Below are 14,212 nucleotides of genomic sequence, written 5' to 3' on the forward strand. Positions count from 1 at the left end.
CCATCCTCTAAAGAATCATGGAGGGGAGGATGATGGTCCTCAGTCCCCGGTCACATGTACAGGGCTGGGGATGAATGGTCCGCGTTCCTTATTCATTATATTTTCTGTTTCTTTTTTTTTCCTGTTTAGATCAACAATATTGGAAAGCTGAAAGATTTTCTCCTGGAGCATAGGAAGGATTACATTAATGCCTGCAGGTGAGTGCGGGAAACAAGTCGTTCCTATCTTGTGTGTATATACAACCCCAATTCCCAAAAAAAAGTTACAACGCAGTGTAAAATGTACAGAAAAAAAAAAAAAGAATGTAATGATTTGGAAATCTCATTTTATTCACAACCTGGCACAGATCAGAAGTTGAATGTCAGACATTTTTCTATTTTATTTGAAAAAATCAACTTTTAGAAATTGATTGGCAGCAACACATTCCAAAAAAGTTGGGACAAAGTTATCAAAAGGCTGGAAAAGTAAGTGGTACTAATGAAAAACAGCCAGAGCTTAACTTCAACTTAGTGTCATGAATGTATAAAGAGAGCATGTTAGAGAGGCAGAGTTTCTCAGAAGCAAAGATGGTCAGAGGTTCACCAGTCTGTGAACAACTGCATCTAAAAATTGTGGAACAACTTCAGAAAATGTTCCTCAACATAAAATGGCAAAGACTTTGAATATCCCACCATCTACAGTACATAATATCATAAGATTCAGAGATCATGGAGAAATCCATGTGCCCGAGGGACAAGGCCGATGGTTAATATTAGATGCTCGTGATCTATGGGGTCTCACACAAAACTTCATTAAAAGCATGCGTGCTTTGGTAGTGCAAATCACTGCATGGGCTCAGGAATACTTCCAGAAATCATTGTCTGTGAACACAATTCGCCGTACGATCCACAAATGCAAGTTACAGCTCTGTCATGCAAAGAAGAAGCCATATATCAACACAATCCAAAAACCCTGCTCTATTCTCTGGGCCAAAGCTGATTTAAAATGGACTGAGGCAAAATGGAAAACTGTTCTGTGGTCTGGTGAATCAAAATGTGGGTTTCTTTTTGGACACCACGGGCTCAAGAAGAGAGGGACCATCCAGGTTGTTATCGAGGAGAGGGACCATCCAGGTTGTTATCGAGGAGAGGGACCATCCAGGTTGTTATCGAGGAGAGGGACCATCCAGGTTGTTATCGAGGAGAGGGACCATCTAGCTCGTAGGCGAGGAGAGGGACCATCTAGCTCGTAGGCGAGGAGAAGGACCATCCAGCTCGTAGGCGAGGAGAGGGACCATCCAGCTCGTTGGCGGGGAGAGGGACCATCCAGCTCGTTGGCGGGGAGAGGGACCATCCAGCTCGTTGGCGAGGAGAGGGACCATCCAGCTCGTTGGCGAGGAGAGGGACCATCCAGCTCGTTGGCGAGGAGAGGGACCATCCAGCTCGTTGGCGAGGAGAGGGACCATCCAGCTCGTTGGCGAGGAGAGGGACCATCCAGCTCGTTGGCGAGGAGAGGGACCATCCAGCTCGTTGGCGAGGAGAGGGACCATCCAGCTCGTTGGCGAGGAGAGGGACCATCCAGCTCGTTGGCGAGGAGAGGGACCCTCCAGCTCGTTGGATATATATCCTGCTATATTTGGTCAAACATTTAATTAACTGATCCCTAATGTGATGGCTGAAAGTGCTTCTCTTTGGTGCAGCTGTGATGTTGGGTGGTATGGATGATGATGACTGCTCACAGTTGCTTTTCCATTGTTGTGTCAGTCTGAAGCACAGTCGGCTCTTTGAGATGATAAGTTTTGAAAATAACTCGCAACAGTAGGTTTTTCCGGACAAAGATGTATATTTCAATTCAGGTCTCCTCACAATGGGAAATTCATCACTGCTCACATAAAGCTTGTAGAGACTGCTGTATATACATCACATAGGAAACACTAAGACTGCTGTATATACATCACATAGGGGACACAGAGACTGAGGTATATTCATCACATAGAATACACCAAGACTGCTGAATACACTGACTAACAAAAGGGTAACAATGTTTTGAACTTTTGACTTTCAGGCTCCATATCTCACCATCGAATGTGAGAATACCATCATTTTATAGACAATCTTCTTGACTATCTCATACATAAATTTGACTTGCAACTATTTAGCATATGATTAGTTATGCAGATTCTTATCATATCACTGCATTGTTACAGTTTTGTTCCTAAAAATATAAATGTTAATTTTTATTATTTTGTCAGTAATTTGTAAATTCCCCTTTGGCTTTCAACACTGCCTGAATCCTTCTGGGCATGCTCTCGATCAGATTTAAGCATGTCTCGACCAAAATCTGATCTCGGGTCTCTTCTACACGTTCACATAGTTGGTGCATACTGGTCAACTCACTCGGGTATGTATACAGCTTTATCTTCAACTCTACCCACAAGTAGTATTGAGCGATACCTTCCGATATCTGGAAATATCGGATCGGATTGGATCGGGCTGATACCCAAAAAGTATCGGATATCGCCGATTCCGATACCGGAAACCAATGCAAGTCAATGGGACAGAAATATCGGAATGAAAATAAACCCTTTCTTTCCTTGTAGGTTAATTCTACATGAAGGAAAACAACTAAGAATAATGTAGAATGTATTGGGGGAGGTGGGGGAGACAATAAAGGCATAGAGGTTTAGCCCAATCAAATTGAATAGCAGGAATTAATATTTTTTTTAAGACGTTCTGAGTTACGGAAATATTGACTATGTTACGTATTTTTATATTTTGTCAGATATTTATGTTTCACTACTTCCATGCTCTTCACCTTCTTTTTTACTTCTCCCACACTTTATCCTTCATCATCCTCAGCATCAGCATCTTTTTCATCCACTTCTTCTTCACCTTCTTCATCTTCTTCTTCACCTTCTTCGTATTATTCTTTTTTTTTTACATTCTTCATATTCTTCTTATTCAACTATTATTCTTCTTCATATTCTACTTCTTCATCTTCTTCATATTCTTCTTCTTCATCATATTCTTATTTGTGGCAGGCATTCCTGTAGTTGTTATCTATAAAAGTTTGAACATTACACCTTTCGTTCTGCCCGTCACAAAAGATTTACAACAGGATTTGTCCGCGTTCAGTTTGGCCTGCAGCAGCAGGTCTTTTCCAGGGGCACCACGAGGAGGAACGGACTCACCCCCATACACTGCTTAGTCATCTTCTGCTTATAATTTAGATATTATCTTTTGCTCTGATTTTTAGTCTTATGCTTAATGTTCTTCCGCTTTTTGTTCTGCAGCTTCTTGTATTCTGCTTCTTGGTTTTCTGTCTCTTGTTCTTCTGTATCTTGGTGGTTGTCTTCTCTTCTTTGTCCTCTTGGTCAACTTCTTCAGGGTCATCTTCTTGGTCTTGTTCGGGGTGGTCTTCAGGGTCGTCGTCTTCAGGGTTGTCGTCTTCGGGGTCCTCGTCTTCAGGGTTGTCGTCTTCGGGGTCCTCGTCTTCAGGGTTGTCGTCTTCGGGGTCCTCGTCTTCAGGGTTGTCGTCTTCGGGGTCCTCGTCTTCAGGGTTGTCGTCTTCGGGGTCCTCGTCTTCAGGGTCGTCGTCTTCGGGGTCCTCGTCTTCTTCGGGTTGGTCTTTAGGGTCCTCGTCTTCGGGGTCCTCGTCTTTTTCGGGGTGGTCTTCAGGGTCCTCGTCTTCTTCGGGGTGGTCTTCAGGGTCCTCGTCTTCAGGGTTGTCGTCTTCGGGGTCCTCGTCTTCAGGGTCGTCGTCTTCGGGGTCCTCGTCTTCTTCGGGTTGGTCTTCAGGGTCCTCGTCTTCAAGGTCCTCGTCAGGGAGATCCAGAGTGATTACCAAGAACCATTTCAAAAAGCTTGAACTTGGAAATGTACAAGAAGGCTGAGGAACTACCGAGGACCGGCTGACGGTACTGGAACCCGGATGGGTAGCAGAAGGTACAAGAGCCAATGGAACTACCGAGGACCAGCTGACGGTACTGGAACTCGGTTACTAAGCAGGAGGTACCTGTGCCAGAAAGCACTACCAAGGACCAGCAGATGTTGGTGGAACTTGGATACCGAGAAGGAGGCACCTAATCCAAAGGCACTGCCGAGAACCAGCTGACGGTACTGGAACCCGGATGGGTAGCAGAAGGTACCCAAGTAAAAAAAAGTTTCAAGGCCGCGAGCCGGCCGCAGTTACCAAAACCCACAGTCCTACAGGGGGTGCTTGTCCTATTGGCACTATGGAACCAGCCTTCATTGCCAGATCCCGCAGCCCACATAGGAGTCACCTAAACTGCAGGCACCATAGAGTCGGCTAACCCGACCGCAACACGACAGGACAACGCATTGGAGGCAAAGTGATGTTGACACTACCCGGAAACAGCTGGCGTGCTGGAACCAGGCTGGGCAGGAGGGAGTACCCGTGCCAAAGACACTGCTGGGAAACAGCTGGCGGTGCTGGAACCCAGGGTAAATACTAAAAACAGAGTGGAGCCCGAGGCGTAATTGGAGCAACTTTAAAATCTGTAGTAGTGTGAATGTGGACAGAGCAGGAGAATTTGCCGGACACACAGCTGGGGAACAGCTGACGTTACTGAACCCCAATAACACTGGAGCAAGCGTTGACTGTGCAGACGGCACTTCTGAGCAGCAACTAGCGGTATTGGAGCCCAGGGTAAATACTAAAAACAGAGGAGCCAGAGGTGTAATTGGAGCAACTTTAAAATCTGTAGTAGTGAGAATATAGACAGAGCAGGAGAAATTGCCGTCCGCACAGCAGGGGAACAGCTGACGTTACTGAACCCCAATAACACGGCAGCAAGTGTTGACTGTGCAGACGGCACTTCCGAGCGCCAACTGGCGGTGTTGGAGCTCAGGGATTACAGTTCAGGTGGTAGAAACATGAACACAACAGGAGACCTGGATACTGTTGCCAACCAATTATTTATCCTGGAAGAGGACTGGCAAATTCATGAGAGATCCAGGCCTTGTTCATTTTGAGAAAAGTAAGCCGGTCAACGTTATCGGACGATAGTCGCATGCGACGGTCTGTTAGTACACCACCTGCGGCACTAAAGATGCGTTCCGATAATATACTAGCAGCAGGGCAAGCTAGCACCTCCAATGCATACTGACTAAGCTCTGGCCATGTATCCAGCTTACAGGCCCAAAACTTGAAGGGAGAAGAGCCGTCTGGAGTACACTAAGAGGGCAAGACATGTAGTCTGTCACCATCTGACGGAAACGTTGCCTCCTGCTGACTGGAGCCGTCTGTGATGGTGTAGACATTTGTGGCGGCGGGACACAAAACTTTGCCACATTTCGGCCATACTGGTCTTGCCTTGTGCTGAGGCGCTGCTTCTGCTCCCTCTTTGTGCAGAGCTTCCTCCACTGCCTCGACGCACTGAGCTGCTTTGTAAAGCACTAGCAGCACTGCTCTCGGTTGGAATGGAGAACATGATGGAATGCACCAGTGCGTCTTGGTACTCCCGCATTTTACGCTCCCGGTTCAACGGTGGTATGAGGCTTTGTAAGTTGTCCCGGTAGCGAGGATCTAGGAGGGTGGACACCCAATAATCAGCCGTGTTGAGAATGTGGGCGATGCGGCGGTTTTTTCTCAGGCACTGCAGCATGAAATCAACCATGTGCTGCAGACTGCCAACTGGCCAAGAAACGCTGTCCCCTGCTTGAGGCGTGATCTCTGCCTGCTCTGCATCACCCCACCCTCGCTCTAGATACTGACTACTAGAGCATTGTGTACCTCCCTCCTCTGGACAGATGTCTTCCTCATCCATTGACTCCTCCTCATCCTCCTCACAAAGTGTCCCCTGCCTAGGCCTTTGTGAGGAACCACGTTGCGCAGACTGTAGAGAAGCAGATGGCATTTGTGACTCCTCATCCTCCACCTCTTCCAAAACCTCGTCCCTTAGTGCTTGCAGTGTTTTTTCAAGCAGGCAGATAAGGGGGATAGTCATGCTGACTAGTGTATCATCTGCACTCGCCATCCGCGTGGAATAATCGAAGGCACGCAAAACGTGGCAAATGTTCTTCATAGAGGCCCACTCAGTGGTGGTGAAGTGTGAACGGCGCGCACTGCGACTTGTTTGCGCCTGCTGCAGCTGGTACTCCATTACTGCTGTCTGCTGCTCACACAACCTCTCCAACATATGTAACGTTGAATTCCACCTGGTGGGTAGGTCATATATGATGCGATGTTCCGGAAGACGTAATCGGCGCTGCAGAGCTGCAATGCGTGATCTTGCGTTGCTGGAACGCCGCAAGTGAGCGCACTCTATGCGGACCTTGTGAAGCAGTGCATCAAGATCCGGATAGTCCCTCAAAAAACTCTGCACGACCAAGTTGAGCACATGTGCCAGACATGGGATGTGAGTGAGGTTGCCTAGGCCCAGAGCTGCCACCAGATTTCGGCCATTGTCACACACTACCATGCCTGGCTGGAGATTCGCTGGCACAAACCACACGTCGCTCTGCTGCTTGATGGCATTCCAGAGCTCCTGCGCTGTGTGGCTTCGATTCCCCAAAGAAATTAATTTTAATACGGCCTGTTGACGTTTGGCCACGGCTGTGCTCATATCGGTCATCATAACAGGTAACCGTTCACGGGTCGATGAAGTAGACCGTGACGCCTCCTGCAGCGCTGATTCGGAGGAACTGGAGTATGAGGAGGAGTCAATGTGTACAGACTGGATTCCTGCAATCCTTGGAGTTGGCAGAACACGTACAGCGCCACTCTCAAGATCTGTACCCGGCTCCACAACATTTACCCAATGGGCAGTGAGGGAAAGGTATCGTCCCTGTCCAGGCTTACTGGTCCACGCATCGGTGGTTAGGTGGACCTTGCTACTGACGGTGTTTTGTAGCGCTTGTTTAATTTTTCCCTCCACATGATGTTGCAGGGCAGGGACGGCTTGCCTGCTGAAATAAAAGCGGCTGGGCACGTTGTATTGTGGGACTGCCAATGCCATAAAGTTACGGAAGGTGTCAGTCTCCACCAGCCTGAATGATAGCATTTCAAGGGCCAGTAGTTTAGCAATGCCAGCATTCAGATCCTGTGCTCGGGGGTGGTTTGCCAAGTATGGGCGCCTTTTCTCCCATGCCTGTGCTAACGATGGCTGTAGACTGGCCTGGGAGTGTGAGGATGACTGGGAAAGTGGTGCTGTGGGTGGAATTACACTGTGTCTCTGTACAACAGTGCCAGAGATTCTTCCTTGGCGATCCTGTGAGGAAGCCGAACCAGCTGTGTGTGAGCTGGAGGAAGAGGCTACAACACGAGCTGAAGAGGTGGTAGGTGGCGCTGTAGGTTGGCCTAGGTCTTCAGTGTGTTTTTGTAACTCCACCACGTGCTTGGTCCGCACATGTTTCCACATATTTGTGGTATTGAGGTTGCTGACACTTTTCCCTCTTTTCACCTTCTGATTACACAGCTTGCATTTGACAAAGCAAATGTCATCTGCAACTGTGTCAAAAAAGGACCAGGCACTGCAAGTCTTGGGAGTGCCCGCTTTGGATTTTGGAAGAGCCATGCTCCTAATGGGTGCCGAAGTGGAGGCTACAGGCAACCAAGTCTGCCCCCTCCCTCTCCCTCATTTTTGGGCTGTTCGGGGAATCTCTTCCTCAGAGCTGCTCCCACCACCTTCCTGTCCCTCACGCCATGATGGGTCAAGGACCTCATCATCTACACCACCCTCTTCAAACAACTGCTTCTCCTGGGTAGTCTCGACAGCGCAGTACGCACCAGAAAGTGGCACCTGAGTCTCATCATCAGATGCGTACTGAGGTGTGCTGCTGACCATAGGCACTGGCCCACCCGCCTCTTCAGATTCAGAGAGACAAAATGGTTGCGCATCACTGCATACTACCTCTTCTTCAAATTCTCTAATTCTGCTTGGCTGGCCCCCTCTTTCCAAGCCAAGAGATTCAGAGAACAGAAGTAGAGATGGCTCCTGTCCAGGGCTCTCTGACTGCCTGGGCAATTTGGCAGGTGGTGAAGAGACAGATGGGTGCTCTTCAGTGCTCAGGACCTGAAAGGATCTGGAACTAATTGAAGTCGATGCATTAGCTGCCATCCATCCGACAACGGCTTCAATTTGGTCCTCCTGCAGCAGTGGGGTACGGTTAGCTCCTACAAAGCTGCGCATAAAGGACTGTTCCCTGGTAAAACTGGGGGATGCTGAGTCACTGGTGCCCGCAGCAGGCACAGAATCCCCACGTTCTCTCCCTGCAGGCACAGAATCCTCACGTCCTCTCCCTGCAGAAACTCCACGACCACGACCACATGCCTTACTCCCTGCCTTCTTCATCTTGGTAGACTGATAAAGATAGGCAGAAAAGTACTAAGGGCTTAGTGTGCTTATTCCTGAACAGCTGCTAACAGGTATAAGAAACACTAATTTTATAAAGAGTGGACTAGACTTTAATATGAGCTAATGTGGCCTACACAACTGTAAAGTGGAGTGTTTGGTGAACTTTATTTAGGTTTTTTTTTGTCACAAAAAGACACTGGATGTGCCTAAAGATGTAATACCGATAGTATCACAAACTTTTTGTAGCTATTACAATGTAGGAAGGTAACCTACAATGCAATAGATGAGGCTACAAAAATAGGCTAATACTAATCTGGCTGGGGCTGCAGGGCCCAATGCTGCAGAAAGGCTCCTCTAACTACTCCTATATAGTGTGTTTGGAACCAATTTAGCTGAATACGGATGGAACCACCACACTAATAGGAGAAATCAGGAAAAATTATGAATTGGCAAAAAAGGACAATGTATGAGGCAGTGACACACTGAGTGCACTACAACCAGACGTGGCTGAAGCACACACTACAGGGTGAGCTGCACTCACACACCAGACCTTGCAGACAGCGGTGAACAGTACAGATGCAGAGCACTGTGCACTAGCGTTGCAAGACAAAAAAAAATTCTCGATCTACTCCTATATAGTGTGTTTGGAACCAATTTAGCTGAATACGGATGGAACCACCACACTAATATGAGATATCAGGAAAAATTATGAATTGGCAAAAAAGGACAATGTATGAGGCAGTGACACACACTGAGTGCACTACAACCAGACGTGGCTGAAGCACACACTACAGGGTGAGCTGCACTCACACACCAGACCTTGCAGAAAGCGGTGAACAGCACAGAGAACTGTGCACTAGCACTGCAAGGCACAGCGATTTATAAAGTAGCTTGGATAAAGCAGAATAGACCAAATAAGTAGCTAAAACTGTCCCTCAGAACAACAGCGTCCTATCCCTAACTGAATTCACAGCAGAGTGAGCTCAAAATGGCGGCGGCGGCTTTTATAGTGCATCATGACATCATTTCAGCAGCCAATCACAGCCATGCCATTAGTTAAGATGCCTACATGCCTAACAGGATGTGCCCACACTTCTTAGGATCCTCATTGGCTGAATAAAATGAAACTGGCTCATTGCATTATGGGAACTTCCGATTCCGGTATACGATATTGCAAAAGTATCGGAATTCCGATACCGCGAATATCGGCCGATACCCGATATTTCAGTATCGGAATGCTCAACACTACCCACAAGTGTTCGATTGGGTTGAGGTCTGGGGATTGTGAGGACCAATCCAGCACCTCTACTTCATTGTCATTGAACCATTTCTTCACCAATCTTGATGTATGCTTCTGATCATCGTCCTGCTGGAACACTGTCATCCTTTTCATACCCATAGTACTCAAGTGTTCGAGGTAACTCATCTTGTAGGATACTCACATATAGCTCAGCATTGAGACCACCATCGATCCTGGTCAAGTATCCAGCATCTTTGGCTGTGAAACATCCCCGTATCATCAGGCTTCCCCCACTAAACTTGACAGCTCCTTCAACTTCTCAATCCGTTAGCCCCTTTTTCCCTAGTTTCTTCCAGACCCATTTGCACCCATCAGAGACTAATCTAATGCCTTTTGTCTCATCGCTCCAAATCACCCGTTTCCAATCTTTTACTGTCCACTTTTCAGACTTTTTTGCAAACTCGAACCGACACTTATTATGACGATATTGAAGTCGAGGCTTCTAAACTTTTTTTCAGGCCGCCATTCCAGACTTGTGTAACGTGCGTCGCACAGTGCTTGCATGGAGGTCTGTGATCTCACTATTATGAAGCATACGAGCCTCCTCCACTGCCGTGTTTGTAGCGCCAGAGCTGATAGATCTTGTAATGAGCCGATTTCTTGACTCCGATATTTTGCCTGGTCGTCCACCTCTTGGCTTTTGAATGAATGAATGGATGGACTTCATTTCATATTCTTCCAACTGTCATGGCACTCGCATGATGCAGTTTCGCAATTTTCTTGTCCGAGAGACTGCTATCGATGAGCTGGATGATGCTGTTTCTCTTTTCTTTGGAAATTTTCATGGCTGCTCCTCATTTCAAACCAGTGACCTTTCACTTCAAAATCAGCCTAATAACACACTGAGCAATGAGGGAAGGTGAGGACAGGTTGTATACAGGAAGAAAAAGATTTTTTCACCACCATAAGCAAAATCTTAACAATGCAGTGACATGACAAGAATCTGCATAACTAATCATATGCTAAATAGTTGCAAGTCAAATTGATGTATGAGATAGCCAAGATGAAGGTCTATAAAATGATGGTAGTCTCACGTTTCATGGTGAGATATGGAGCCTCTAAGTCAAAAGCTCAAAACATTTACCCTTTTGCTCGTCCGTGCATACATCACATAGGAAACACTGAGACTGCTGTATAAGTCACATAGGAAACACAAAGACTTGAGGTATATACATCACATAGAATACATCGAGACTGCTGTATATACATCACATAGGATACACTCCGACTTCTGTTTATACATCACATAGGATACACTGTGACTGCTGCATACATCACACAGGAGACACCGAGACTACAGTATATAAATTACGTAGAATACACTGAGACTGCTGTATATACATCACATAACAGACACCGAGACTGCTGTGTATACATTATACACTGTGTTCATATTAGGCAAATGAGTATTTTGATCACATGATACTTTTTATACATGTTGTCCTACTCCAAGCTGCATAGGCTTGAGACCCAACTACCAATTAAGTAAATCTGGTGATGTGCATCTCTGTATTGAGGAGGGGTGTTGACTAATGACATCAACACCCTATATAAGGTGGGCTTAATTATTAGGCAACTTCCTTTCCTTTGGCAAAATGGGTCAGAAGAGAGATTTGACGGGCTCTGAAAAGTCCAAAATTGTGAGATGTCTTGCAGAGGGATGCAGCTGTCTTGAAATTTCCAAACTTTTGAAGCGTGATCACCGAACAATCAAGCGTTTCATGGAAAATAGCCAACAAGGTCGCAAGAAGCGTGTTGGCCAAAAAAGGCACAAAATAACTGCCCATGAATTGAGGAAAATCAAGTGTGAAGCTGCCAAGATGCCATTCGCCACCAGTTTTGCCATATTTCAGAGCTGCAACGTTACTGGAGTATCAAAAAGCACAAGGTGTGCGATACTCAGGGACATGGCCAAGGTAAGGAAGGCTAAAAAACCACCACCTTTGAACAAGAAACATAAGATAAAACTTCAAGAATGGTTCAAGAAATATCTTAAGACTGATTTTTCAAAGGTTTTATGGACTGATGAAATGAGAGTGACTCTTGATGGGCCAGATGGATGGGCCAGAGGCTCGATCAGTAAAGGGCAGAGAGCTCCTCTCCGACTCAGACGCCAGCAAGGTGGAGGTGGGGTACTGGTATGGGCTGGTATCATCCAAGATGAACTTGTGGGACCTTTTCGGGTTGAGGATGGAGTGAAGCTCAACTCCCAGACCTACTGCCAGTTTCTGGAAGACAACTTCTTCAAGCAGTGATACAGGAAGAAGTCCGTATCGTTCAAGAAAAACATGATTTTCATGCAGGACAATGCTCGATCACATGCATCCAACTACTCCACAGCGTGGCTGGCCAGTAAAGGTCTAAAAGAAGAAAAAATAATGACATGGGACCCTTGTTCACCTGATCTGAACCCCATAGAGAACCTGTGGTCCATCATAAAATGTGAGATCTACAGGAAGGGAAAACAGTACACCTCTGGGAACAGTGTCTGGGAGGCTGTGGTGGCTGCTGCACGCAATGTTGATCGAAAACAGATCAAGCAACTGACAGAATCTATGGATGGAAGGCTGTTGAGTGTCATCATAAAGAAAGGTGGCTATATTGATCACTAATTATTTTGTTTTTTGTTTTTGCATGTCAGAAATGTTTATTTCTAAATTTTGTGTACTGATATTGGTTTACTTGGTGAAAATAAACAAGTGAGATGGGATTATATTTGTTTTTTATTAAGTTGCCTAATAATTCGGCACAGTAATAGTTACCTGCACAAACAGATATCCTCCTAAGATAGCCAAATCTAAAAAAAAAAACACTCCAACTTCCAAAAATATTAAGCTTGGATATTTATGAGTATTTTGGGTTGATTGAGAACATAGTTGTTGATCAATAATAAAAATAATCCTCTAAAATACAACTTGCCTAATAATTCGGCACACAGTGTATAGGAAACTACTCTAAATAAATGCTGTTCATAAAGTCAGCGTAGAGTAAATGCACTCAATTACAAATTGCCTAAGGCAAATAGACCCTAACTAAAGACTCTTTTAATTGATTATTAATTGATTATTATTAAAAAATATATATTAAAATCGGCGTGAGTCAGTTCATATATTGGGATAACCGACCTACAGTGGGTGTGGAAAGTATTCAGACCCCTTTAAATTTTTCACTCTTTGTTTCATTGCAGCCATTTTGTAAATTCTAAAAAGTTCATTTTTTTTCTCATTAAAGTACACTCTGCACCCCATCTTGACTGAAAAAATCAGAAATGTAGAAATTTTTGCAAATTTATTAAAAAAGAAAAACTGAAATATTACATGGTCATAATTATTCAGACCCTTTGCTCAGTATTGAGTAGAAGCACCCTTTTGAGTTCATACAGCCATGAGTCTTCTTGGGAATGATGCAACAAGTTTTTCACACCTGGATTTGGGGATCCTCTGCCATTCTTCCTTGCAGATCCTCTCCAGTTCCGTCAGGTTGGATGGTGAACGTTGGTGGACAGCCATTTTCAGGTCTCTCCAGAGATGCTCAATTGGGTTTAGGTCAGGGCTCTGGCTGGGCCAGTCAAGAATGGTCACAGAGTTGTTCTGAAGCCACTCCTTTGTTATTTTAGCTGTGTGCTTAGGGTCATTTTCTTGTTGGAAGGTGAACCTTCGGCCAAGTCTGAGGTCCAGAGCACTCTGGAAGAGGTTTTCATCCAGGATATCTCTGTACTTTGCCGCATTCATGTTTCCTTCAATTGCAACCAGTCATCCTGTCCCTGCAGCTGAAAAACACCCCCATAGCATGATGCTGCCACCACCATGTTTCACTGTTGGGATTGTATTGGGCAGGTGATGAGCAGTGCCTGGTTTTCTCCACACATACCGCTTAGAATTATCACCAAAAGTTCTATCTTCATCTTATCAGACCAGAGAATCTTATTTCTCGTAGTCTGAGATGCCTTCATGTGTTTTTGAGCAAACTCTATGCGGGCTTTCATATGTCTTGCACTGAGGAGAGGCTTCCGTCGGGCCACTCTGCCATAAAGGCCTGACTGGTGGAGGGCTGCAGTGTTAGTTGACTTTGTGGAACTTTCTCTCATCTCCCTACTACATCTCTGCAGCTCCGCCACAGTGATCTTGGGGTTCTTCTTTACCTCTCACACCAAGGCTCTTCTCCCACGAATGCGCAGTTTGGCTGGACGGCCAGGTCTAGGAAGACTTCTGGTGGTCCCAAACTTCTTCCATTTAAGGATTATGGAGGCCACTGTGCTCTTAGGAACCTTGAGTAATGCAGAAATTCTTTTGTAACCTTGGCCAGATCTGTGCCTTGCCACAATTCTGTCTCTGAGCTCCTTGGGCAGTTCCTTTGAGCTCATGATTCTCATTTGGTCTGACATGCACTGTGAGCTGTGAGGTCTTATATAGACAGGTGTGTGCCTTTCCAAATCAAATCCTATCAGTTTAATTAAACACAGCTGGACTCCAATGAAGGAGTAGAACCATCTCAAGGAGGATCACAAGGAAATGGACAGCATGTGACTTAAATATAAGTGTCTGAGCAAAGGGTCTGAATACTTATGACCATGTGATATTTCAGTTTTTCTTTTTTAATAAATTTACAAGAATTTC

General features: G+C 45.7%; 1 protein-coding gene across 1 annotated transcript in view; it reads left to right on the top strand.

The window, feature by feature from the left end:
- STX18 (syntaxin 18) overlaps positions 1 to 14,212 on the top strand; it is a 193,669-nt gene that overhangs the window by 88,061 nt on the left and 91,396 nt on the right. The window contains exon 2 of the mRNA XM_073648398.1: positions 130 to 197. Coding sequence (XP_073504499.1) covers positions 130 to 197 — 68 coding nt within the window. The remainder of the gene's footprint in view (positions 1 to 129; positions 198 to 14,212) is intronic.

The sequence above is a fragment of the Phyllobates terribilis genome, unplaced genomic scaffold (genome assembly GCF_046119375.1).
Source record: "Phyllobates terribilis strain yellow unplaced genomic scaffold, ASM4611937v1 Scaffold_1__5_contigs__length_1240528914, whole genome shotgun sequence".
Classification (NCBI taxonomy): Eukaryota; Metazoa; Chordata; class Amphibia; order Anura; family Dendrobatidae; genus Phyllobates; species Phyllobates terribilis.